General features: G+C 41.6%; 1 protein-coding gene across 1 annotated transcript in view; it reads right to left on the bottom strand.

Annotated features, from left to right (window-relative positions):
* LOC104138389 (B cell receptor associated protein 29) overlaps nucleotides 1-27864 on the bottom strand; it is a 40985-nt gene that overhangs the window by 1919 nt on the left and 11202 nt on the right. The window contains exons 7-12 of the mRNA XM_068930405.1: nucleotides 23549-23642; nucleotides 19830-19930; nucleotides 17618-17768; nucleotides 11374-11509; nucleotides 8563-8674; nucleotides 397-497 (exon numbers count right to left, since the gene is read on the bottom strand). Of these exons, the coding sequence (XP_068786506.1) occupies nucleotides 397-497; nucleotides 8563-8674; nucleotides 11374-11509; nucleotides 17618-17768; nucleotides 19830-19930; nucleotides 23549-23642 (695 nt within the window). The remainder of the gene's footprint in view (nucleotides 1-396; nucleotides 498-8562; nucleotides 8675-11373; nucleotides 11510-17617; nucleotides 17769-19829; nucleotides 19931-23548; nucleotides 23643-27864) is intronic.

The raw sequence follows: 27864 nt of genomic DNA, 5'->3' as shown, positions 1-27864 counted from the left end.
TAAAGAACAAATAAAACAAAATTACTCTTGTAAATGATGCACGTACCACCCGCACTACTCCTATCACTTTTTTGAAGCTTTCAATTTGATCTTGGCATGCAAAGTTATCTGAATCGTAACTCCCAAGAGACAGCAAAACTGAGTCTATCAGTGATCTGAACTTTCTCATATGCAGCAGGAATAAAAGGAAAATGCTAATATCTTTGCCTTCCATTTCTTGCAAGACAAAGTTTTGCTGTTTTGATGAAGTTTAAGGAGCGTTGTCCATTGTGACTTTAGGCTATACTAAAGTAAAGATTTTGGTAAATCCTCTTGCATAATAAACACCCAGCCAGCATAATTTTGCTGGCACAATTTCAGAACACCTTGTTCATATAGTGAACCAGAACCACCTACCTGAAGCTGTTCATGTTCTTCCATAAGACGGTCATATTCTCTTTTAAGGCTTTCAGACTGCTTTTTAACTGCTGTCAGTTCATTAGTTACCCTGAGGTGAGCTGTAAAAATATCAAAATTTGTGTTTTAATTATTACTTGTACTCCTGCAGGTCCTCAGAGCCCTAGTCACGTATTAGGGCTCCACTGTACTAGACAGCCCATCTTCTAAGAAAGTTTAAAACAGAGCATCACAGACGGACACAAGAAGAGATGAGGGGCAGGAAAGGGAAGGATGTGTTGTGATGTATTCAGGAACAGCAGCACAAGAAGCAGGAAGGGGCTGTGGAAAAGGTAAGGGAAAGACCAATAAACTGCTGTTTGGAGGTAACGAATTGTGACAGTGCGGTCGTCTGCCACATCAGAGGACAGCTCCAGAAAACCAAAACACCACAACCCTAAAACCAAAATCTGTCAACCTTCTTTTAAAAGGAAGATAAAACTCAAACATTGAGCAGTATTTTAATCAAAGCAGCTGTGTCTATCAAATAAAAAAAAAAGAAAATATATTATTACAGGTGTGTAGTCCCCTTTTCCCACCCTTCTGTATATTTTACCATGCTTGAGATCATTCATTAGAAGCATCATTTTATGAATGAGAAGGCAGAAGGGGGAAGGGGGCGTTAGACAACCCTAAACAGGCTTTTAGCAAGTAATTGCTGAAGGATTCTGAAAGCATTCCTTCCCCACTACCAATCTAAATAGTAATAAACTGAAAGTAAGTCTATGTTGCAGTACAGAATACCCCAGGACTCTGCAGGGGCTAATTTACAAGGCAGGGTAAATCAGCATAAAGCTTCATAAAGGCTTTTACTCCTAAACTGTTATGCAAGCATTTGAGTAAGGTCATTCAGATATCTTTATATTCCTCTGCTATAGGTATTTCAGGTATCTTTCCATGCCTCTGCTGTAGCAGCACAGACATACCCTAAAACTTGATTTACTCCTGCTACAACAGAGAAACGTTGTTAATGACCTATAAGGCTGCCTCACATAGCCGCATTTTAAAAACAATCTCAGTAGTAGTACAAATGGAAAAAAAAAAAAAAAAGTAGCATCTGCTTTCCCTTGTGCCAACAATGTGACTGCAAGCTCCGAGAATGACTGCTCTTTCCCAGAGACATCTGGGGTATTCAAGAACTACAGCACATTTGTTAAGAGAATCTGTTCTCAGAAGATGAGAAACTAGATTTTTTTTTTTTTTCTTAATCTCCTAGCTACAGCCATGCTGGTCTGAACTGTATTTCACTTCGGGAGCTTGTTCGCAAGTCCTAGTTCCTGAGACTCCAGGATGCAGAGCTCCTGAATGCCCTCCTACATGCAAAAAGGAAGGCTCCCCCCTCCAGTATTTCTGCTATTCATCCCATTTTTTCCTCTTTTATTAACTTGAATGTCTAGATTTAAATCATTCTTGTTTTAAAAGCCTGCAAGTGGTCTTCCAGCAATATGACATTACCTAGGCAGAAATTCTGATCTGCTGAAATTAGTCAGTCCTGTTGACTCCAATGCGGTCAAAAATTCATCCTGCCTCTCCACAGTTGTTCTTTCTCTCCCTTACTCTTACACAGATATCCTCTGTCCTAATAATGCAATCTTGACAGCATCGATGCAAGAACTTTCTCCAAGGGAAACTCCACACATCTGACAAGTTGAACCCCATTGCATTTACTCCCTTCCTTCCTAATCATCTCTCTCCTCTTGCTGTCGTCTAAAATAAGCTACACACTGTAAAGACCATAAAAAAATCTATAGCTTATCAAACTTTATTTAAGCTGTAGATGAAAAACATGCATATGTCATTTTGCCTCTCCAGTGATCTGCTCACTAGAAAACTAAATCTTGCCCTTTTATTTAATCATTCTTGTCCATAGTTATAGTGAAAATTAACAGTAACACATTTCTGAAGAAATCATAATTCAATGTCATTGATCTAATACTATTTGGCTGTTTCACAAGCAGCGGCATACTACTGTTGCAACTAAAAACAACCATACCTCTAAAACACGAGCAAAATATCTAAAGGTCTCTGCAGATCAAGAAAGTACACTACCCACCACGTTGTTTCAATGTTTTGAGCAAAACAGATATATGACAGGAACACCCCACCCAACCCTAGAAGGCCAAAAAAAAAAAAAAAAAAAAAAAAAAAAAGCAAAGACCAGATTGTCCTCCACTGGCGGACGAGAAAACCAACCTCATTCCTGTTGGGGCCACACAAAAAGGAGTGTCACATCTTTGACAGCATGAGTTCCCCAGCATGCCAGCTTCTCTGGATGTCTTGTCAAACCAATGGAGACTGTCCGTACATTGCTGTTCACCTATGTTGGCACTCCATGAATAGTGTAATACAGCCAAATCAATCGTACAGGTACATTCTTTTTGTCATATGGATTACACCATATAAACACTTAACCAGCAAAAAATAGAAAATACTCTGTGTGCATAGTACAGTCCTCTTTTTTTCCCCCCTAGCTTCCACCCGGCTTGTTAACTTTGCCTCATGGAGACAGAACAGCTGCTCTGGCAGCAAGCAAAACCCAACAGCTGACCATTCCTACCAAAGAAATGCATGAGCAGCCATCAGATGAGAGATGCTGCTTCCATGGTAATGCAAATAATGGAAGAAATAGCTGATAATTCCCCAGGCTGGAATCGAGCCCCAATACTGTGACAGATGGACCATCCTTTTTCAACCCTCTCCCCTCTTAAAGAAAAGCAAAGAAAAATTCTTAAGTCAGTGTAACAACTGAAGACATTTACGGAAAACTTTATTCCTTTACACTTAAGCATGTGACTACAACTCCATAAACTAATATAACATGTAGAGTCAGGGAGAAATACAGAACGTGCTTCTCCCTTACCACATTCTCTGTGCCCTGCTCGAAGATAAATAGCTTACTTCTGAGATTGCATTCCTCTGAAGCTGAGGCAAGACGAGGAATACAATTGAAGAGGTTACCACCGACCAGCAGCTATAGCAATTCTATCATCTCATTTCAGCAAGGACAGAGAACAGAACAGTAGAAAAAAATTACACAGTGATTCTTCAGACATTCTGCTGCACATCTACCAGTTTTTGGCTGGCTAAATCATCTGACTTACAGCGCTTGCTGCTAAGTAAATCTGGCATGGTCTGGAACTCAAAATTAGCATGGCTCACAATACAACTTCTAAAACTCTGATGATTTAGACTGCTTTAAGACTATGAAAAGTCCCCCTCCTTTGAGGGTCTTCAAGCTCTTACAAAGTTGAGAAAGGGCTATTCAAGTTAAGAAGTTAGGTATAGATGGGGGAAGAGATTCACCTTAGGCAGCCAACAAATATGGTGTAAAGCTGGGAACGCAACTCCAGTCAGTTAATTCTAGACTAATTCTGAATTCAGTCCTTAAGATATAACAGTCAGATACATTTTAAAAAAAAGAATGCAAGGCCAGAAAATTACACAAAGTTGCTCCAAGTAACTTAATCTCAAGTGAGACATCATTACAAAGGGATTTTACAGCATGCTTAAGATGCTTAAGGGCCTTGTGTAACAAAATCTTTCTTGCTATATAGAACGTAACCCCTTTTAACAAATAGGAATATCAACTTCTGTTGTAGGTAACATTGTGCAATGGCTCCCATCATGGTTATCACCTAGCAGTTAAAAAGCAAAGTTAAGAAAGATGGACTTTGGTTCTAAACCTCCCTCTGTCATTAGCTCAACAACATGACACCTTGGCCATTCATTTAGCTGACTTGTATCTCACACTCCCAGCTTACAAAAGAAAGCTGATAGAGGTTGAGGGGTTTTTTGTTTGCTTGTTTTTCCCTTTTTTAAACAACTGGAGTGCTTCTATGGAACTCAACATAAGTACAGTTTCCATACGTGTCACTAGCTTGCCCATGAACACAAAGGCCCAACTGAACTCTCACAGGTGGCAACAGTTCTATGAAATGTATTCACAATGTCTGTATGGTTTGTATCTTCTCAATACTTAATAATCTTAGGGTTTTAAGTGACAGTTGCACATCTGCACACGCATACCTTCCAGAGTAGTCAACAACTAAAAGCTGCACCAAAACCAGCCCTCCACACCAACTGCTGTCTCCTACCCTGCTATGCAACTATGAAACAAAAACCACTGGCGTGCCAAATTCCGTACACAAAACAAACCAGACTAAAGCATGCAGGAAGTTTCATCAGAATTTTCTCCTGTGCTATTGTAAGCCTAGGAGAACAAAACATATTAATAAAGATTTTTTTCAAAAAGAGCTGGACTACAGTTCAAAAGCACTTAAATGACTTTTGATGATTTAGTACAAGTACAGAGAGTGAAATGCTAATGGCAGAAACAAAGAAACGTTATCTTCAACTTCTTCTCAGTGCGGCATGACAGACTCAGCTCAAAGATGCAGTAAGGTCACAGCTCAGTAACTGCACACAGGTGCTGGGGACCACAATGCCCATTATATGATATAGATATAAGTGAAAACTTTTGATGCACATCATTTACCATGACATGCTATTAGAAGAGTCAGTGGTCAATTAGCTGGACAGGAGTTTGCCAACAGTCTGTTCTGGTGCAATACTTGTTGTTCTGTATAAATTTCTGTTGTGTAAATAAAGCTGTAGCTTTTACCGTACACTTGCACAGCGCCAGCAAAAAGATGACCCAAGATAGCAAGAAAGTGAGACAGTACAGGGTTGCAGAAGCCTCCCTCTGCCCAAAGGGTCCCATAATAACAGACAGACATTTCACCCATCAACATTTGCAGTGTGGGATCTGTGAGTGAGAAGAGAAAGTTAACGGCACTGAAAAGTTTTTCTTCTCTCCCTCTCCCCCGATCCCAAAACCGTAAGGATAGCTGCTTTATGAAACTTCTCTTGGACTCTGACCTCTTCTCCAGCTGCAGATGGATTGCTTTGTTGTATGTTTTTGGATAACTTCCAAAGTTACCAAAATGAAACAGAGGAACGTACAAATACTTACAGTTATGACATTTTTCACAATTAGCATTTTGCGTAATTAAAAACTGTGGAATCAGCACATTTTCCAGAAAAAAAACAAAAACAAAAAACAAAACTGCTGCAAATCTGAATTACAGTTGCTTACCACCACCACCACGTCACCTTTTCTTTACCCAGAAAAAAAATCCCGTAAGCCTGACAGAAGCCACATTGACAGCCTTTAATTGCTTTAGTCATCAACTTTTTGTCAGAGATGTATTTAACATGCAGCGCGAGAAATATTTTCTCGCCTCTGCACCGAGGCCTACTAAATCCTAAGAGTACTCATATTTATTCCTAGACACCAGCGAGACATTTTTCATAATACATGTGTATCAATAAAATGCCATCTCAGAAGTTTCTCAAAAGTCATGTTATTACATGTCCAGGTATGCTAAAAATGGATTTAGGCTCTGAAACTGCTTGCCACTGCTGGGTGCCTATAAAGCCCCCAGTATGTGAGTCTGCAATAAAGGAGGGGAAAAAAAGCCCCCTTTCCTTCACTTCCTCAAAGTGAAAAAGGGCCTCAATGAGGATAGGAAAAATCAAGTCTGAAAATAAAATTTATTTGGCTGAAACCTCTGTCACATCATTTCCAATCTTTCCTCAGATTTTAGTAATTTCACTACTCATAGTCTTTTTCTCCCTTGTCTTGTTTTTCCATTCTTCCTCTGCACCCACTCAAAACACAGTAAGTAGCAAAATATCTTCCTAACTTACTTATGTTTAACTAGATAAAAAGGTAAAGTAGATTGTAGTTTCCACCTGAAAGGTAGAAAGCTGAAGAACTACAGATGAATCTCCTGAAAGTCTGTAGTAATCACTGTCTATGTTATAATTGCAGTCAGAAAATACAGGAAGAGGACATATGCAGTATTTTCTCTGCTGGAAGTAGTAAATACTACATCAAAACCTTAAAAAAAAAATTCAGCTCTCCCCTAAAGTCAACGCACTGATCTGATATTAAACTGAGGTACTGATAGTTGAAGTAAACTTACATTTAGGATTCCTTCTGAGAGCCACTCTATTGAGATACCCCTCTTTTCACCCTACCACCACACATCAGTAGGTTTACAAACATGCCAGACCAGAGCAAAGGGTATTTGAAACTGCTTGATGCAGAAGATCAGAGATTTTTTTTTATTGAAACAGCAAAAAACCAAACCGGCTCTTAATGATGTTATAGCCAAAAAAAAAAAAAAGGCAAGATTTTTCTCATATCAGTTTTGTTTTGTTTGATAGCTAGATGACACCCATCCACTCCTCAAGAAACAACAAACAACCCCAAAACAAAACAAAAAACCGAAACACTTCCTCCTAAAACTTCAGGGATATGACGACTTTGTGGGCACAAAAGAAAGATAACTTCAGTCACATGAACTCAGTGGCACGCAACAAACTGAAAAGTTTGTCTTACCTCTTTTTAATCTCAACTTTGATTTTGGGTAATGCATTACCCATACTTAGTGAGCAGGAAACAATGTTTACCTGCTGAGTTGCAGAAGCTTCGAAAGAAACCAGTAAGTTCAATTTACATGAAACCTGTAACTCTCCATAGACAGCTGTGTCTAAAGAAGCATTTATTATCAAGTACTTCAAGCTTGTTGGTTACTGGTTGCCTCAAAATAAAGTGTAAGAAAAGCTACAAAAACATAAGACAGACATACTGTAACACTATTTAGCTGATGGCGGCAATTAATGTAACCACAGAGTTTTATTTTGGGGGGCGGGGAGAAGGGTTAAAATATTTTCAGACTCATTCCTTAAAAAGACCCTCTCCTCCACTTTTCCCCCTAACAAAAGACTGAAGCATGCCTTAATTTTACACCTTTCGGGAGGACAACAGCCTGCAAGAAGAATGCAGCTGAAACAGCATGTGGTAAATCTATTTATTCCTTAGCTTTCTATAGCATTCCTGACTGAAAAGCTTACATTATATTAATGTTACATACCGCCAGTTAGTTTAAATAAAACATATGCATTTATATTTCTCATTGATCCTGTCACTTCAAAGGCAGCTTTCTTCCCTTTCTTTAAGGAAACAGCAGGAGAGGGGAAAACCCACAATCAAACCTGCCTGGGAATGTGAATTAATGAGCCCCTCCATTGAAAGATTCCTGTTGCTTCAAGCCCAGCTGAAAACAGCTGTTCTGCAGTTCTTGTTTGTCTTCCCAGTGGACAATGAAAAATGATTCATAAAATATTTGGAGTTGCTATACTTACAGCTTTGTAGCAGGGCTATGTAATATAAAAGTATTACTGTGTTCTGATGACAATACGCTATGCACTACCATGAAAAAATATATTTTGTAATAGCCTGATTAATGCTTACAAGGTCATAAGCAGTGTTATCTTAAAAACATTAATTTCAGATGCGCAGGTGTTCAGAAGCATCACAGACCTGGCAGTTCCAAATAGGACAAAACCAAACAGGTAAAATCCGCTTCTATTTCAGTTTCGATTCCTAAGAAAGCAGCTTTGACAACCTAAACCTTAAACACAGAAATTGCTAGCGAAAGCGTCATGATACAAACCGCAAGGAACATTTCCTAATAGACTTAAAAAAAAAAAAAAAAAAAGAGAGAAGAAAAGGCTAACACCTTTGTTGTAGGGGAGACAAATTTAGAACACTGGTCAAGGACTTACCTGCTACCTAACTTAAAAGCCACATTATACAAAAACGCTTCAACCATTTATTTCCCCTTTTTACACAGGGAGATTGCCTGTTACATATTACAGGAAAGATCAGTTCGATGCCTTCAGTAATGAGCAATTGATACCTTATCCAGCATATCATTGATGAAGACAAGTCAACACCACTTAAATATAGCAGTTCAATTTATGAATAGTTATAATTATGGTGCTCAAATTACAACATATAATGGAATGTTTCATAATGGAAACATTTACTAAAAGATAGCAATGGTATGTTTTAAAGCTCCTGGTCAAATGGAAAAAAAAAAAAAAAACAACACAACCCCAAACCAAGTATTCCACAAACTGATGAAGTTAGTTACTGCTACACCTAGATACATTTTTTTTTTTTTTACCTGCAGTTGAAATTATCTTTTTCATAATTGCAAAAAGAGTTGAAATTATCTTTTTCGTAATTGCAAAAAGAGTCCTAACAATATTTACCATATGATGACTTCCGTAACTCTGCTTTCAAATGTTCAATTTCTTTCTTTAGTTTTTCATTGGTTGCTTCCGCTGACTCTTTCTTTTTACTGCTCCCTTTTTCTTTCCAGGCCTATTAAAAAACACAGTTACTACAGTTAATTTTAGTTTAGTTAGATTAAGACATTAATAACAAAAAAATAGAGAATATTAGCTTTGATCTTGCAAAGTGACAGGTTTTATCAAATGCCAACAGAACAGGCAGGTATTCAGTCATCCTAGAAAAACAGAAAAAAAAAATTGGGAAAAACATAGGCTCAATGTTTTAAGTTGATATCAAGTGTTGTAACAGCATGCATAAGAGTATATGATATCTCTGAATCAAACCCACAACTTCTATTTAATCTATAAATGGCTTTTTGAAACACATATACTGGGACTGCAAGTGAAAGGACCCCACCGTGTTCACGTGTAACTTGTTTTAATAATTAAACTATCCTTATCTAAACTGTGCAATTAGAAATCTCTCCTTGCAGGTTTGTAGGGTTTGTAGCTACTTCGTTAATCTTTAGAATACCTTGATACCCTAACTAGATATCCATTGAAATTCAAGAAAAACTAAGAAAGCATTCAAGAGTAACCCTGTAAATACCAGATACGAGAGCAGTGTGCTTACCATACTCTGAAATTGTCGGTACTATTATACTTACTATGCATGCTCTTATCTTTAAGGTAATTACTATTTGATGACTTACAAGTATCTTTTATTAAGGATTAGACCCTCTGCTCCTACATCTTCCACTAGCCAACCAAGCATTATCCCTGTTATGGAAAAAGCAAAAGAAGTGGTAAATGTTTGGGGGGGGGAGAAGAAGAAAAGCAGAAGAACTGAGATGAACACCTGTCAGGTGAACTCATGATATCAAGAAGAGATCATCAGGCATGGGTGGAGGCAGAAGGAAAGAAAAAAAGAACAAAAACTGTTGATAAATCTTGGCAAACAATCCAAAGAAAAGAGCTGAAGAGAAGTTTCCAGATGCAATTCAACCCAAGAGCAGAGATTGCATTAGACTGCTGGTAACAAAACTGTAGCCAGTTTGTCATGAAATAAAGCTACAGGGGCCTCATACAGAAACCTTTACTTCTGTTCTCACCTCTTTCTACCGATACACAAATAGTTATTTCTATTAACTTCTACCTCAAGTCCTGTGCTCCCTGTTAACCATCCGATAGGGACCAGCCCAGACTTCACACTCTAGGACAAATGCATAGTATTTACACTAGCAGATTATAAATGTTGTCCTAAAAGCAATTGCTCTTACCTCTCTCTGGCGGTGGAATGAACGTTTGTAAAGAAAGAAATGCAGGGGCCAAGCCATGGAGAATCCCAAGTCATAATATCCCCTATAATGCTATAATAAACTAATTCTGAACACTCTGCATCTTGAGCAGGATAGAGATCTACCTGCAGCATGCCAGCTGGACCGGCGGATACCATATTTTTTTAAAAAAAACATGTAATCAAAAACAAATAGAAACCAGGACAGGAAGGCTATATTCCACTTTCTGGCTATCAATTATAAGCAACTAAGAGACCATATCACCAGGGAAAAACACACCTGAGAGCGAAAGCAGCAAAAAAAGATGACTTTCAGCCGAATCGCAGCTGGACAGAGAAAAAGCATACCAGGTTGCAGTAGAGACAGACAGACTCCATGGCTGAGGCTGGGAGTCTGTATCGTTTTGACAAAATACCAAATTCCAAAAATTCAGAATTATTGCATACTTTGAAGAATACCTAAAAACATACTCCACCAACCCTCATCTTAAAAGATCTCTCTCAAACAACAGATTCTTTTGCATCCCTTCTAGTATTTTTTGCTCAGAGTCTGTTCTCACCAACTGCAGATTTGTTACTAAAAAAAAAAAAAAAAAAACATTATGGTGCTAGTAACCACAGACACTGCTGCAGACAGGATGGAAGGAAACCTGGACATACCTCCAGTAAATTTTGTTTTGACAATATGCTGTAGTGAACAGTCCTGTAAGAGTCTTCACGCACTGGCTATCTGCACTTTAGCTTATGGTTCAATTGCTTCCAACAGAAGCCAAACTAACCAATGATGAGAAAAGACTTCTTTGCTCATTTCCCTTCTCTCATACAACTGTACCTTGAGCCACAGAAAAATGATAATTTTCTCCAATCCTTTCATAAAAATAACACGTCTTTGGTCCAGTGGTGGTTCTATATTTAAGTAAGATGTTTTTGGCAATATCCTCACAAACATCATAGCAGTACCTTACTGGGACAGAGAAAGTCTAGCTAGGTAGTTGGCTGACCCACTATAAAAATAAATAAATACAAAGACCAATTTTATTAGTTAGAAAAGACACTTCAGGACTGGAGCAAGTCCTTTCTATAAGGAACAGCCAGCAGCAGAGCTGCTGTACTGCAATAGCCCACAGTGGACTGCAATAGCCCAGACCTAAACAGCCAACTGTTCAGCCAACTGAGAAAGATTTAAGATTAGTGTCTTGCTACACTTTGCTAAGATTGAATTCAAAGAAATATTTTAACTAAATATGAGTATTTCAATGACATTTATATTAGAAAGACAGAACTTCCTTCATTTATTTGGATTAGTTTTCTTTATTAATAAAGATGCCACTGAAATTTTTATTCAGCATTCTGAAATATAAAACTGTAAGGAAACCCCTCTCCCCGCTAAGCCCCAAAACATTTGGTATCAACAAGTTTTAAGGCCTACCATCAGATTATTATGTGCTAACTACCTGCTGTTTAAGAAAATAACTGCAAAGGTTATAAGGTACCTGCTGCAGCACTTCATTCTCAGCCATGGTTTTTTTGGCTGCTTCCGTAGTGTTGTTTACTTCCAATTCCAGAGCTGCTTGAGTTGCCATCCCTTTTGCCAACTGAGTAAGAAGGGTAACAGTACGTCTCAATACACTGGTGAAGAAACACAGTGAAGAGCATGATAAGTCACAGCACAAATTAAAAAGAAAAAAGAAAAGGCAACACAAAACCCTCTTCTCTAGCTTCATACTAGACGGGAAGCAAAAACACAAAGGACTGCTTCCCTTTAAGCGCTTAAACAACCAGGCTCACCAATGACAAATAATAGTAAAGTAAGAAGTTGAAAAGATTTTCATTCATCAAAAATTGGAGCCCCAGCTCTGACTTACCTCCTGCAGAAGAAAAATTCACAATCATTAAGGGGCCAGAGACCTGCTTTGCTTAAAGAATGAAATACACTTAAACGACTTAGTGTTTTAAGGATGATGGATCAAGATGGGCAAGATCCAAGCAACAGTGTTATGATAATAAGTATGAAAGAAAAACTTTTATTAAAGGCTTGACGAGGATAAAATTAGCAATATGAACCTATTAATCCTCAAAGTATTCTGTTGATACTGTATAAATCAGAATACACATGAACATTAGCACTCACACAGCACCTCAAATCCAAGCTTTGCAAATATCTTCCTTGGTTTGAACTTACGATTGCCTCTTTGCATCACTACTTCCATACATTATCTTGGAGTCTTTCACAATGATAATGCTGCTGAATCAAGGAAAGGCCAAGGCAGTAGTGAATTAAATTAACTCCTATAATATAGTTATACAGCTGTTCTTCAAAGGAAATTTGAAAATCCAAGTAATTGTCCTTTACATAACTGAAAGGGCATTAAGAGAACCTGTTAACTTCCCCAGTAAGCTGAAAAGGCACCATCCCTGCTTATTGAAAGCTCATTTTCACACTCTTTTGGTTTTGATTTAAAAAAAAAAAAGTTAGGGTCCCCATGCCCATATTCTTCCAAGGGGCAGTATGTTTTACTATTGCTTATTAGCTTATATAGGAAGAAGACAGATTAAATAACAGGAGTCAACAAAACATCACTACTAAGATAGAACCATGGAATCAGCAGAACCACAGAACCACGTACGTCGGAACAACTTCAGCAGGTCACCCAGCCCAGTCTTCTGCCCAAAGCAGGGCCAGGTAGAGCAAGCTGCTCAGGGGCTTGTCCAGCTGCGTTACCATCATCTGATGGAGATTCCACAGTCTCTCAAGGTCCCTGTTCCAATGTTTGACCACTCTTGTGGTTAAAAAGTATTTTTCTTCTATCAAAATTTCCCCAGGTTTCAGCTTGGGCCTGTTGTCTCTTGTCCTTTCACTGTGCACCCCTGAAAAGAGTTGGCTCCATCTTCTCTACACCCTCCCACTAGGTAGCTTTATAAAGTAGTAAGATCCTCCCTTTGCCTTCTCTTCTTAAAGTGGAAGCCCAGCTCCCTCGGCCTCTCCTCATATGTGATGTGCTCCAGCCCCTAATCCTTCTGATGCCCCTTTGCATCCATCACTCCAGTAGGTCATTATCTACCTTGTATTGGGGAGCCAAAAATCAGACACAGCCTGCAGGTGCAGTCTGACAGGTGTCAAACAGAGGGGGAACACTGGCTGGCCACGCTCTTGCTACTACAGCCCAATACAGGGCCGGCCTTCTTTGCTGCAAGAGTGCATTGCTGCCTCACGTTCAATTTGCTGTTCACCAGGCCCCTCGGGTCCTTTTCTGCAAAGCTGCTTTCTACACAGCCAGTCAGCGCCCAGCCTGTACTGCTGTACAGGGTTATTTTATCAGACGTAGGGCTTTGCATTTGCCTTCGTTGTACTTCAAAAGGTTTCCTTCAGAGCATCTCTCCAGCCTGTCCAGCTTCCTCTGAATAGCAGCCCCACCCTCCAGGATACTGACCGCTCTCCCCAGTTTCGTATAGTCTGCAAACCTGCTGAGAGCACACTCCATCCCTTCATCCAGGTTGTTAATAAAGTCGTTAAGCAGTATTGGCCCCACTGTCAATCCCCAAGGGATGCCAGCTGGACTTTGAGCTAGTAATTACCTTGAAACACAAAGGTCCAGGCAATTTTCCACCCACTTTATTGTCCGCGTCTCCAGTCCATCTCTCTCCACAATCTGGCTATCAGAATACTGTGAGGAACTACGTCAAAGACCTTACTGAAGTCAAGGCACACAACACACACTGCTCTCCCCTTATCCACACAGCCAGTCAACTCATTGCAGAAGGCAATAGGATTGATCTGTCCATTGATGATCTGTCCTCAGCAAAACTGTGCTGGCTGTTCCCAGTCACTTTGTCCTTCATGTCCTTGGAAACAGCTTTGAGGAAGATTTGTTCCACAACCTTTCCAGGGACTGCGGTGAGGCCGACTGGTCTGTAGTTCCCTGCAATCCTCCTTGTCTCTCTTGAAGAGGGGTGTGACGTTTACCTTTTTCCAATCATAAGGAACCTCCTCCCATCACCATGGTCGCTCAAAGATGACAGAGCATGGCTTTGCAATGACACTGGCCAGCTCCCTCCACATGCTAGGATGCATCCCATCTGGTCGCACAGAGTTGTGTACATCCAATTTGTTTAAGAGGTCCTTAGCAGCATCTTCCTCTACTGTGGGTTTGTTCCATTCCCACAGACCCTTCTAGAAGGCTCAGAGAATCGGGAAGCCAGATGACAGACCTTACCAGTGAAAACCAAGGCAAGGCTGGTACTGAGATACTCAGCGCCTCAGCCTTTTCCATATCCTTTATCATTTAATCCCCTGCCCCACTGAGCACTGGGCCCACGTTTTCTCTAGCCTTTCTTTTATTCTCAGCCCTACTCAACATCCTTCACATCCCTCTCCGGTTCCACCTCTAGCTGAGCTTCGTCTTTCCTACCACTATCCTTGTATGCTCCAGCAACACCTCTGTATTCTTCCTGAGCGGTCCATCTTCATTTTTGCCTTTTGTGTGCTTCTTTTTTGTGTCTTAGCCCAGTCAGTAGATGCCTGTTCATCCACGCTGGCCTTTTGCTTGATTTCACGCACACTGAAATGGAGTATTCCTGTGTTCTGAGGAAGTCATCCTTGAAAGTTAAGCAGCCCTCCTGGGCCTTTATCTTCCACGGCCGTCTCCCATTGGATCCTGCTGAGAAGACATCTGAACAAGCTGAAACCTGCGCTCCCGAAATCCAGGGACGTCACACTACTATTTTAATTTTTCAGCTCTTTCAGCGTTTTAAACTCCACAGTCTCACGATCACTGCAGCCATAGCTGCCCTTGACCTTCACATCTTCAACTCATTTTTCATTTTTTGTTAACAACAGGCCAGCAAAGCATCTCCCCTAGTTGGGGGATCAGTCACCTGTGTTAAGAAACTGCCTTTACCACACTGCAGAAATCTCCTGGATCGCTTGTACCCAGACCTACTGACCCTCTAGCAGATATCAGGGGGGTTGGAAGTCTTCTCCTCCCTGAGGACCAAGGCCTGCAATCATGAGACTTCTTCCAGCTGTTTAAAGAACGCCTGATCAAGAGGAAGTAGATAAAACAGTCTATAACAGGCACCTACCACAACACTCCCTGTGTAGGCCTGTCCTCTGTTCCTTACCAATAAGCTTTTGACTGGCTTGTTGCCAGATCCAAGGCAAAGCCCCACGCATTCCTGCCACTCCTTTGCAAAATGCAATCCATCCTCCTCTCCTTCCCTGCCTATCTTCCCTGAAAAGCCTGTATCTATCCATTGCAGCACTCCAGTCATGAAAGCTACATCTCTGCAATACCAGTGAGGCCATGCCTCTGCAACTGTGCACAAACTTCTAACTCCTCCTGTTTGTTTCCCATGCCGTACGCATTTGTGTTCAAGAACTTAAGAGGGGCTCCCAGTTGTGCTGCTTTCACAAGTATACTATGAAAGTCTTCCGCATCCTGTTGCTCTCCAGATGCTTCCCATCTCTTCCTCACGCCTTCACTTCTCTTCACAGTACGACAACCCTTCCCCGATATATTGAGTTTAAAGTCCTCCTCACACACAGTTGTCAAAGATTCTCTTGCCCCACAGCAGACAATCCTGTCCCTGTCCAGCAGTCCTTGTCCCTAAAAGAGGGTCCCAAGATCACAGAAGCCATAGAAGCCCTGCCAGCAAAACCAGCCATGCAACCAGGTATTGACTTGCTGGATGCATCCACTCCTGCTTCGGCCTTTTCCCCTCACTAGGATTGACCTGAACACCACCTGGGTCCACACATCCTTTATCTTTGTTCCCAAAGATTTGTGGTTACTCTTGATATGCCAAGGTGCTTGCACGGATGAGCCGCGAGGGGTAACAGAGGACTGGACAAGCCTCAGCAGTCTCTCCACATGTCCCGAGACATCAAGTCAGGTTAACAGATCGGTGCCTCTGTCCCCCGTGGAGGACAGTCTCTGGTAACTTTAACCCTCCTTTTCCTCTTTGTGTGAGCTGGCTCTGATACCTCCACTGAGAGGCAGTCATCTTTCTCACTTGTTCCCAGGGCACTGTACATATTCTGCAATTGCAGAACCACAGGTGGAAAAAGGAGCTTTTGTTGCGTTGCCAGATGTGATAAACTTCCACTCCACCCCATCTTGGGAGCTTCCATCCAACAATTCTTTGGAAATCTCCAATTGGCCTCTGTGCTGAAACGAACCAAAACTGACCCAAAGAGTCAACCAGAGGCATCAAGATATCTACTCCCACCTACGCATGGCTGTAACTTGGTTGGGTAGTAGTATATTGACAAGGCAACGCAAGGAATACTCCTCCCCGCCCCCCCCGCCCCCCCGCCAGATGCAATGCTAGTTTAATGGGTAAGCAAAATAACTCTACAAAGTAAAGTCCTTTGATTTAGCCACTACTGAAGGAGTCGCTATTTTTTCTAAATTTCAGTGGAAGGACAGTAGCTCAAAAAAGGCCTTAAGCAAACCTCTTCAGGAACAGAACTTATCTCCGCAATTAAATCCATTAGGGCCACCTGACAAGCCTTCTTTCTTAACAGCTGAGGGTGGGGGTTGAGTCCCGGGTGACCAGCTTCTAATTCTAGGGAAGGACACAATCCAACTATTCCTCTGTTGGAGCAGAGACCACAAACATTTAGGCATATTTACTTAGCCTTTCTACAGCAAGACAAAGAACATGATGCATTCCTACCACCACTGTGCAAGACTGTAGCCTTGTTCTCTCCAGAATTTTCCTGCTGAAGTTTTGTATGAATTTTCCTCTGACACAAATATGTGTACAATGCTCCTCATGAGCTTCTCCTGGTAACAGTCAGCTAAAAATGGCAATACATCAGTAAAAGTGGAAGAACTTTGTCCCAGGTCTCTGTAATTCCAGGCATTTTCTTGCGCTTAAGGAACGTCAAGCAAATCACTGGAGGAGCTACAGAAACAGGCCAGCATTCTTTGCTCAGTACCACCATAAAACGTGCAAGTAGGAAACCTTCTGATCAGCACTCCTATTCCTATTTATTCACGTTATTTGTCCAACTAGTTCAGGTGTTCCCCGCTCAACTGAGAAGATCTCAGCAGCCAAGACTACCTGCAAAAGATTTGCTGGTAGTCTTGGCTGCTACTGGCTGATGTAAAACGTTCCTTTCTGTTATCCTGTGCTACTAGCTGTATTTAAAACACCCCCAAAGCATTACCAAATTTAAGAGTATAATCTCACAGTAGGCCAGCTGTCAAAGTGCTTGATCTGAAATAACATGAAACCTTTGTTGGAAAATGAAACATTATCCTACAGTTCCTAACTCTTGAGTCTTAGATGAAACAGTTAAAGTCAGACTCAAGCTTGCTTCTTAACACAGTAGGATGCAATAATACCAGTTTGCAACATATTAGGATTATTTTAAGAATGTTTTAGTTTGGGGGCTTTTTTTTAAACTCCAATTTTCTTTGTTTAAAAAAACGACACAGGGAATAAGTTTAAGGAAGGAAATAAGTATTCCCTGAAGAAACTTCTCCTTCAAAATAAATGTTTTCTCATACACTCAAAATGTTTCTTTCCATGTGTTGTTCACATATCTTTCCAATCTTCAAACATCTATAAAATATTATTTTTCCTGATCTCATTTGCCTCATAGCCCATCTGCTTAATTCTTTTAATCTCTTGAAATCAGCCTTCTGATCTTTCTTCTAATTGGGTTACTCTGCGCAATAGCTTTGTAAGAATCGCGCTATGCAGAAATTAGAGAAGTGTTATACTTACAGCCAAAAAAATAAGGAAAAACCTGAGAGATAAAGGTTTCTTTGTGATCGGAAGAGTTTCATCTGAGTATGATCAAAGGCACTGGTATTGACATTTGCAGCCTTTTCACTCGCATGAGCAGCTGAGTACTTCTTAACTTCTCTAATAGCATCTGTAAATAAAAAAAACATTGTTTTTATCCACATTTGTTGGTACACATGTAGGATGAACCAGACATCATACCAGAAATACGTATTTGAACTTTCTGCTCAATGAACAGGCATAGCACAAGCAGTAGCATCATTTGTGTTATCCATACACTTTAATGATAAACCTCGATAAATCACTGAAGCAATAACACAGTTCTGGACTTACGCCCAGTCATTGGAAATGACCGCTTAAACAGGTTTGGGGCAATGCTTGCACTCGGCCATCGGGAATCAGGCCAAAGCAACGCATTCTACAAATGTTATCAGAGACCCTACAGACAGCGTCAAGAAGTCACTGCTGTCAATCTGAATTAAAACCCAGCCAGGGGACAAACAGTAAGAAGATGGAAGGAGAAAGGAAAAAGAAGAGACTCCTTCTGAAGTATTTGCCTCATATGGATTTTTTTTAAGCTAAGTATGTGTTTTAGTAATGACAGAAGTATCTATTTTATGCTTGAATTGCAGGGAAAAAACATCTTACCGATTTCAATAACAGTCATCAAAAAAGGAAGACTGTAATAACACAGTGCTGAACAGAAACAGAACCAATGGCCTAAGCTACACGTTAGCTACCCTTCATCTGCCCCACTATATGCTCCTGAAGGGAATACAGAAACAAAAGCTGACCCAGTGAGATTTCACATTACTATCTACAAACTTAAAAGGTCACCATACGGATGTTGCTAATACAACATCTAAGATCATCAACAAAAACACACTCTTCATGTCCCGCCTTTAGTGCCTGCAGCAATAAATTGCTGCTGCATTTCCCTAGCAGGCAAAAATCAACTTTACAGATAAACATGTGTGAGTAACACCAGTTATGACCATCTCTTTCACATGTTCATAAGTTATTAAAAGATACATATTTCTGAAGTGAAATTTCGAACACTAATTTGGACTGAAACTTCGAAAAATACAATGAAGACTAAGATCAGACAAAATTCCATACTGCCTTGTTATGGGAAAATTTGAGTCCTACGCTAATTTATCATCTTATACTAGGGCTATATTGCTTTACTTTACCCAAGTCTGCCTTTTGTCAAACATCAACGACTATCACCAACTCAGAAGTAAACTTTGGTCAAAGTTTCTGACTGGAGTTCAAGGAGAGTAACTGAAATCCACCACTTTTCAATCTTAAGCCATTTATTGCAGAATCGACTGCTAAAGATACTAAAGATCTAAAATAAACAGATGCTCAGAAACATGTGACAAAAGTGTTCATTTGCATTTCTAGTATTTTGTTTATTATCAGAAATATAGTATTGCGGTCTGCTGTGACCTTGTTGTCTACGCAGTGCATTTGCGTGTTTCTCTCAGCACAGACAAAAAACTATGCATTTTTTCTTTGTATCTAAATTAACTCGGAATTACATTGCATTTTGCATTGTAAAGCACTGTAAACACTTCTCTCCTATCCACGTTGGGGAACTATTTCTATCGCTGAAATGCAGAAGATACTAAACAATACACAAACCATGCAAAGCGGTCAGGACAGACATTAAATGAATTCTGTCATCATTCCAGCTCACATTTCACTAAAGCTTTACTCCTACTTTAGAGAACTCAGGACCTACTCATAACAAATGTAGCCAACAGCCGGTTTATATCTGTGCTGAGTAAGAGTACCTCAATAGCTTTGCCATTTTTTTCTCATGCGTCATTTTGAGAGCAACTGGGAGAAAGAGTGCCACCTACTGCAGGCTGAGGAGCTCAGCCAAACACTGGTACCAAACCTTTCGAGCTCGTTTTGCCTGTGTAAGAAAGTGAAACCAAGCAGCAGCCTAGATGCAGTTCCCTTTTTCCTCCTCATTCACTGCTATATTACTATAGCACCTGGATTCGCAGCATTCACTCAGGAACGCAGTGTAAGTCCTCTCCACCTCTTCCAATCTGCTGCAGAACTTTTAAACAATTAAAGTGTCTTCCATTAGGCTTGAATCCTTCCAATCAATCTGCTGCCACAAACCCCACGCACCTGCTAAATTTTTCCATTTGTTAAGACATTATTCAACACTTACCAAGAAACAAGACGATCAATAGAACTATTATCGTAAGGAATGTCTTGTTCCAAAAAAATGCCATTTTGCTCCATAGAGGAATCATAAAAATCTTCTGCCATCTGTAAAATAACATTGTGTTACTGAAAAATAATTAAATACTAGAAGAAGAGTATACGCAGAGTAATCTCACAGAGGAGAGCCTTGTTATTGATATGAGACCTAAGAAAGCAGTTTTAATTGCAATATAATTTAGATTGTGTGCACATAACTTTCTCAACAGTTCCCCTCACTTGTCCTTTTTGTTTGTTGCCAGTACAGGCAAAGACAGCTGGTTTGACTTGAAAACATCTCATATAATAGCAGGTACTCTCCGGATGTGTTTTATTTTTGCTTTCACTTTAGTTAGCATTACTTCATTATCTGTGTTCAGTCACTACTACAATACAGTGAATTCAAGGATGGGGTAAAGAATGTAAAACCTATTCTGTCATTTTTATTTTCATCCAGTTGTTTTCCTTGTTGCCAAGCGAAAAAGAAAAAAAGACAACCCCCTCAACGAATTAAGTTCGTCTCTACTGTTCTTCTGAAGGCTCATCTTTTACACTGACCAGGTGAGTCTGCTTAGTTTTAAAGTAAAGGTTCAGATTGTTACTACCTTCTAACTTGCAAGCAAAAACAAAAGGACAAGTCTCAGGTTTTTGTTTTAACGTCAAGGGTTAAAACCTCTTTCAGGACTATAACGTGCTGCCCAAGGAAGCAACTTCAGAGAGCAAGAGGTCCAAGGGTGGTAAAAAGCACTTCTTTCTTTTAACAGTCACCTGCCTTTTCAATACTACTGCATGGATGGATCTATAAGCATTCTCAAGTTTGCAGCACAAGGGAAGAACAGCTGGTATGCTCAAGTGAACCGGAACCCAACAGAGACAGCACCCTAGTTAGTTCTCCTTCCTCCTGCAGATTAGAATCGGTTACTACGCAAATGAAGTAATACTTATTTAGGCCACCAAGATGTAATGCAAGCATGCTGGCATTTGGATTACTCAGGCAAAACTTCCAGCTTTTGTTAAGAGTATTTACACTCTCCAGAGACTGTTAACATTTGTCATTCAGTAAAGCAGTTTCAAAACCTACTAAGAACCCGATTCAAATTAGGCTGTAGCATCATCTCCAACTTGTTCTGCACCAGAAAGAATTAACATATTTTAGTATTATATGTGCAGTAAGCTTATTTAAATCCTCTGGGATCACCTGAATGCTTTATAGCAGACAGCCGTAATCTTTATCTACCAAAAAGCTTTCTTTAATCAAGAGCAAGCGACAACCCAAAGGAAGTCTATTGACCAGCTCTCTGAATGTGTGACTCTCTTAGTTTCACACTGATCTACACTTAAAGAGAAGTGATTCCCTGAGATACTGCCTTAGGTCAACTATACTGCCAAGTTCTACTCTGGCTAAAAAGACGACCTCTTCACTGTAAAGCCTTCTTCTGTTATACTGTCATCCTTATTTTTCCTCCAGAAGGATAGACATTCACATATATTAGTGACAAATTTCCTTTTGGTGAGAGAAGGCACATGAATAAAATCCTGTCATCTTAGAATAGTGGCCAAAACTATACTACATTCCCTCAGCAGTACAGTTCTGTCATTGGAGGTCCTTGCATTTTTCTATTGTCAATATAAGTATTCTCCAAGAACTTAAAAAACTTGTTAGCAAATTTGAAAAGGAGTTCATAGTCCCTGAAGAGTATAGGCACAAAAGAGGCAAAATATCTGTTTGAAGACTGACAAATGAATAAATTAAAACTTAAAATAAGACGTGGACCTGCTGTTCTTTACATTGTGCATGCTTTACCATTATGACAGAACCAGCTTCCAGTCCCCCAAGAAGCGTCTGGCAGAACCGCTGCCCTTTGGTAACGTCACAACTGCTAAATCTTATCTTTAACCCCACAAGATTCTTGTGAAAGTGTTGTTAATAAGAGAATTGCACATGTCACATAAGGGATAAAGGGATTTCATTCTTTCAGAAACCATTGCTCAACAGAATAACTGAATGGTACAAACCAGATTCACTGAAGCTAGTGCAAAAATCTATCCTTTGTGTATCGTTAAAAGCACTGTGTTTAGCATTCAAGTAACTTTCTGTAGCACTGCAGGTTACCAATTTTCCTTTCGGCTTCAAAGACTAGATTCAAAGTCCTATTAACATCATAAGTGAAACTTGCTCTAATACTGTCAACATACCCTGTATACATCATTGGCCTTCAGACGTTCTTGAAAGGATAAAGCATTATTAATAATCTGCCGATTACAACCGCCGTAATATTTTCCCCTTCTGATACATACGGTTGCTTTTTTGATTAGAAACCAGCAGAAAATATGAGGACTCAGTAACCTATATTGCAACATTGAACTCCTCATGAGCCAGCTTGTAAAAACGGAGGTTAAAGTAGATTTAAGAACAGTTTCAACTTCTCAAGTTGAAGAAAACTGGGCGCACTTTGATACTGGCTCTGGAGGAGCCAACCAACTTCCAGACTTCCACAGGTTTACGTACTCAGTTGCTCACTCTGCAAGCTGCAAGGTTTTCTTTTAGGTTTTGTTCCTTAACGTATTACAGTAAAGCCTGCATTGTTTATCCTAAATACATCCAAAACCGCAGAAAGCAAGTATTTAATTGTTTCACACAACTCTGAGACAGTGGCAATTTTTCTGAAAAGCTTTAAGGTTTCATTTCACTTGAGGTTTTTTCTTTATTATTTTAATAATTACTGATGTTCTTCTGGAGAAGACAAAACGATGTTTCCCTAGCCTCTTGCAGAGAAGCTAGCTTCTCTAGCTTTCCTTGTTTCTTAGAAAGAAATAAAAATAGCATTACCAAAGTTGAGCAGCTACTTAGAGGAAACAATCTGAAGATAATGACGTAAGCCAGGCATTTGCACACAATGAGCATAATTACCATATTTTGTTTCTTTCACAGCTCTTTCCCTTAATAAGGGCATTTATTTGACAGGAACGAATGATTTTTCTTAGTGTTTGTACTGTGCTCCAGAACCACTAATAGTTTGTTTTGCTTACGTATGCTTATAGATGCCTTTCTTACAGTAGTCCTGGATCTTTTACATCAAGCAGAAGTCTGAATTTTTGATAAACGCTCGCACATTTCTCACAACCCCTACAAACGCTGCATACGCTTAGCTTTGAACATCAGACGTCTGCTGGGCACCCACAGCGTCTGCTGGGCACCCACAGCGGCCCAGCGCGCACCGAACCGCAGGAGGGTCGCTCTGAGGTAACCCGAGTCCTGAAAAGGCCGCGTTGTCCTTTCATTTCTGATGGGAGGTCGCGGGAAGAGAAGCCAGGTGCCCCCCGCTCCAAAAATCCCAGCGGGGGGACGGGGAGAAGACTTCCCACGACCGAGGCAAAGCAGCAAAGCAGGAGGGGGCCGCGCTGGCAACCTTTATCCGACAGCTGCGGGTCGGATAAATCTGCAACGTGCGTTTAAACCAAAAAAAAAAAAAAAAATCCAAAAACCCTTAAAAGAGGTTTATGAGTCTTGAGACTCCTGATGCCCGAGTCCCAAACAGCACTCATCCGGTTTAGTTCGCAGCTAGCTGAAGACGTAGCAAAGCTCGGCGATTGGAGAGACAAAAATAATAATTAAGGAAAAAAAAAAACCAAAAAGGCAGCTAAGGAGCCCGAACTCGGGCAGGGTAGCGCACTGCGAACTCCTACCTCAGCGGAGAAATGAAAGGCAGGCAGAGCACGAGGATTACTGCTACCTCCCCGTAGAGGAAGATGGCAACGGCCGTCCACTGGAAAGTCATGCCGGCGGGAGGCCTGCGGAGGAGAGGGCAACGCCCGCCCGCCCGGCGCCCTCAACACCCGCTCCTCCTCCTCCCCCCCCCCCCCCCGGCCGCCGCCATTTCCGCAGCCGCCCGCGCACTTTCTCGCCTTGCCCACGCGAATTTCAAAGGGACACATTTGGGGAAGTAACTTAAGCGCAACTCCGGCGCTCGGGTCCCGCCTGTACTGCCTTCCCCTTTCGGGCACAGCCCGTCCCCGGGGGCAGACGCGAGGCACGACCCTGAGGCATTCCCCCCCCCCGCCTCCTCCCGGCCCGCAGCAGCCCAGCCCCCGTCGGGGGGGGGCGCCGCCGCCCCCCGCCCCCCGCCCGCGCGGCCTTCGCAACCTCCTCGGCTCCGGCGTCGGGCTGAGCCTGATGGCGGCGAGCCGCTCTCGAAGGGGTGGGGAGCGAGCCGGTCCCTGCCGCCGGCAACGCGGGGAGGCGGCGGGGGACAGGCCGGGCCCAGGCTCGGGCGGAAGGCGTGGGCCGGGCCGGCGCTGAGCGACACGGCGGGGCGCGGCGCGGCGCGGGCAGGAAGCGAGGGAGGGAGGGAGGCCGCGGCGGCCCGGGGGGTCTGGGCGAGGACTCGCCTCACGCCGTGCGGGGCTTTTTACCGGCCGGAAGAGGCTCCCGCCGCACCATCTCCCTACGTTAGCGTTTTCCCGGTTTCCCGCCCATCTTTGTTTTGCCGCCCTTGTGACTCCTCATCTTTGCCCCTTAATAGCCTTCCCCGATCCCTTTTCCCTGCTGTTGCCAGTTTTGCTACGTCTGTGCCCACATTTGCTATTCGCGCTGCTTGGCCTTGGCCTTACAGGGCTCCACGGACATGCTGAGGCGGCCCCCGGGGCGCAGGTGGCCTTGCAAGATTCTGCTCCCCGAAGGACCCCAGGCGGCTCCCCGGCTCCCGGCGAAGCTCGGCCGTCTCGCACGCAGCTCCCCGTCGCCAGCCGTGAACGCAGCCGTCCCTCCCAGCACCCTCGGCAGCTTCTCGCGCTGCCACCTGCCACGTCCTGCAGTTTCGGGCATGGTGGCATGCAGGGGTTTCGCGCACCCTGCTCAGTTAGCTCCGGCCAGGGCCTGGTCAGCACCTCACTCACCGGGCCTGCAGGCCCGCCGTTTGGGGAGTTCTGTCCTAATTAATTTCCATCAGAATGAGGCAGATTATTTAAACGCTGCAAATAGTAGCTCTTTGTTACTCCAATCCATTAGCACTGAAATGAGTTAGGAAGTTCTTGCATAAGCAGTTTTGAGCAGAGTTGTTTGCAGCTGCGCTCGGTCTGAAATTGCTGACGCTTAAACTGTGATTAGGTCTGTGGCTCAGGGGTTCGGCCAACGTGTTACCTTTTTTCCTAGTTGCTGCCAACCAGTGTAGGGATGCAAGGTTACATCACAAATATTGATTGTGCAAAACATATCTAAGAGTAATACCACCAGCTGTTTCAATCCGATCTACACAATGGAAACAGTCCGGGTTTTAAGAAATATTTCTAACGTGTTTTCATAAACATTTCAAATAACAAGCATAAACAAAACCTAACCTCTTAATATGTCTTACTTATTAAATTTTAGCTATTGGCCTACAGCCATTATACTCGTAAAGCTATTAAAATGTTTTTTAAAGACCTCCTCTCCTTGAATTGCACAGCAGTTTTCACTTCTGACCTGCTTACGCAACTCTTACTAGCAGTGCAGATTGCCCACCGAGTAGCCCAGCCTCGTGCTGCTCGGCCTGTATATGCACATCCCTGCAGCTGCTGAGGCTGAGCCTGCTTTTTCACTGCGGGGGCTCAGGAAGATCTCAGACTGACTCCCTCTGTGGTGACTGCTGTGCACTTCCACTGCAACGGCTGCGTGGTCCCCACCAAATCTGGAATGAGATCCAACGTAGCACAGGAACAGAAGGAAACTTTCGGCAAATATCTGCGAGACCCTCAGTCTTCTGCTGCTGAGCGCGCTCTGCCACTCCTGCAGGGTAGTCTTACAGCTGAACAGGTAGGAGACTGGGTTGCTGATCTCAACCTTCCTCCCTTACTGTCAATCATGACGCTTGGTGCCACACAGTATGACTGGCTGCGTTAGAAAAACTAAAACTCTGAAACGTAACACTTGCAAAAATACCTTCCTCCTCCCTCAGTAAGGTGGCAAAGTTAAGCTGCAGTTGAAATATGAAATGCTTGAGTGTTTTGAAACAATTAGCAGCTGGTTAAAGGACAAAAATCCTGTTAATTCTCTACTGAAAGGAAAGCAAAGAGGAAAGTTCAGCCCTGTTCCATTCTGGTTTGTCTTGTCCGACTGCTGTCCAAGCATCACACGCTGCATTTGCCCAGCCATCAACCCAAGACAGACGAGAGGCCCAAGAAACAACTCCAGCAGGGAAAGGGAAAATGGGACTGTAGCGGGTACAGGAGAGAGTAGGGTTTGCATCAGTAAGGTGAAAGTTGCAAGGGAAGTACAAGCGCTGATGAAAATATGGCATTATTGTGCAGGGTGGCTTAAAAGAAAGAGCTGTATCAGCTGTGGGAGACACAGGACCCAAAACAAAGCTTTTATATTTTGCTACTTGCAGAATAACGTTTTAAAAATTTGAAATTAGGAAAGGGAAAAACTGAACACCTGGTGGTGTTGCAAGTAACATACACAAACAAGGAATACGTCTAGTGGTTTTAGAGCCAGAGATCTGTTATTTTCCCCTATTCAAATGGCTTATAATGAGAAAGAGGACATTTTGAAACAACTGGAAGTTAAATAACTCTCTCAAGGGGATATCTTTAACAATTTATATATATACACACACACACATATAAACAGTATAGGCTGTTCAGAGTATGGCTTCGGAACTCCACTTTTGCAATTTGCTGTCAACACAGAAAAGCATATGTTTGCGCATAAAAAAATTCACAAGAGCAAGCAGCTGTACAGTTTCACCCAGCACCATTACCTTCACCTACAGAAAAGGATTATCAACTTCCATTGACTTTTATGATGAATAATCAACCAATTACTAGCAATATTAACTGCAACGCAGGTCTTCTACTTCAGGCAGAAATTGCTATGATTGATCTCACACAGGCACAACAACTGCTACATTCAAAACTCTCAAGAATTTAGTTTCTAAATAGGTCAAGGTATTTCAAGTACTCTAAAATACTATTTTCCCCTTATTGACAAAAAAAAAAAAAAAAGCCTTGCATTTGTGGCATTTAATTATAGTAAGTAAGTTTCTTTGCTACTTTGTGGTTCATGGGACAGTTACAGCAAACGGTAGTTGACTGCTGAACCATGGAAATTTTAAATAAATGCTAACCCCAGGACTGAGTTAAAACTTTCTAGAATCCATTTCTCACACAATGCAAATATACTTTTACTTTTTACTTTCTATGCAGAAGCCTGGAGAAATTTTCAGTACAGACGGGAACTGAGTAGTGAACTATAAGTGGATGAACTTGGGACTGGAATATCAACAAAGTCAAAGTTGGTTGAGAACTAATGCATACAAAACACAAAATCACACAATTAGGAACAAATAAGAACTTTTGCTGTAAAATGTGGGAGCTCATAAATTACACAATGTATATTAGTTGACGCATCAGGGAGAACTCTTATGATGTATTAGTTGAAGCAAAATAAATGCTGCATTTGAGAGAGAAGCATTAATGACATTGTACTGCTGAAGTCTCACCTGGAATGCTATGTAATAGTTCTGCTCATCCATTGTCCAGGAAAGTTAACAAGGCAGAAAAAGTGAAAAACTGGTTGTCTGAGGGAGCGGATAATCTCTCTCTCTCTCTCACACACACACATCTCTCTCTCTCTCTCTCTCACACACACACACACACACACGACTGAGATTGCCTTGATTAGCCTAGGACAGCTGTAGTTTCCCATCTGTAAACACATCAGGGCTAAGTAACCACATCAGTAGAGTTACAAGACTTCATTGTCTTAAACAGTGAACTAGACTTGATGACTCAGGTCACCCCTTTCAACCTTTTGTTTGTATGATGCCTAAACGGGAGCACATGCTCTAATGATGCCTAAACGGGAGCAAGAGTGTTTTATGCCATTGCATTGAAAAAAAAAATTTAGATCTTAAAATGACAAGAAGATTTGCGTAGTGGCATCAACAGCAAAAAAAAAAGCTCAGACTGTATATAGAGCATTTAATAAAAACAGTTACAACTGTATATAAAGGCAAGCAATTTAT

This window comes from Struthio camelus, chromosome 1 (assembly GCF_040807025.1).
Source record: "Struthio camelus isolate bStrCam1 chromosome 1, bStrCam1.hap1, whole genome shotgun sequence".
NCBI lineage: Eukaryota > Metazoa > Chordata > Aves > Struthioniformes > Struthionidae > Struthio > Struthio camelus.
The sequence above is the reverse complement of the archived record's forward strand: the minus strand, read 5'-3'. Positions and strand labels throughout refer to the sequence as shown.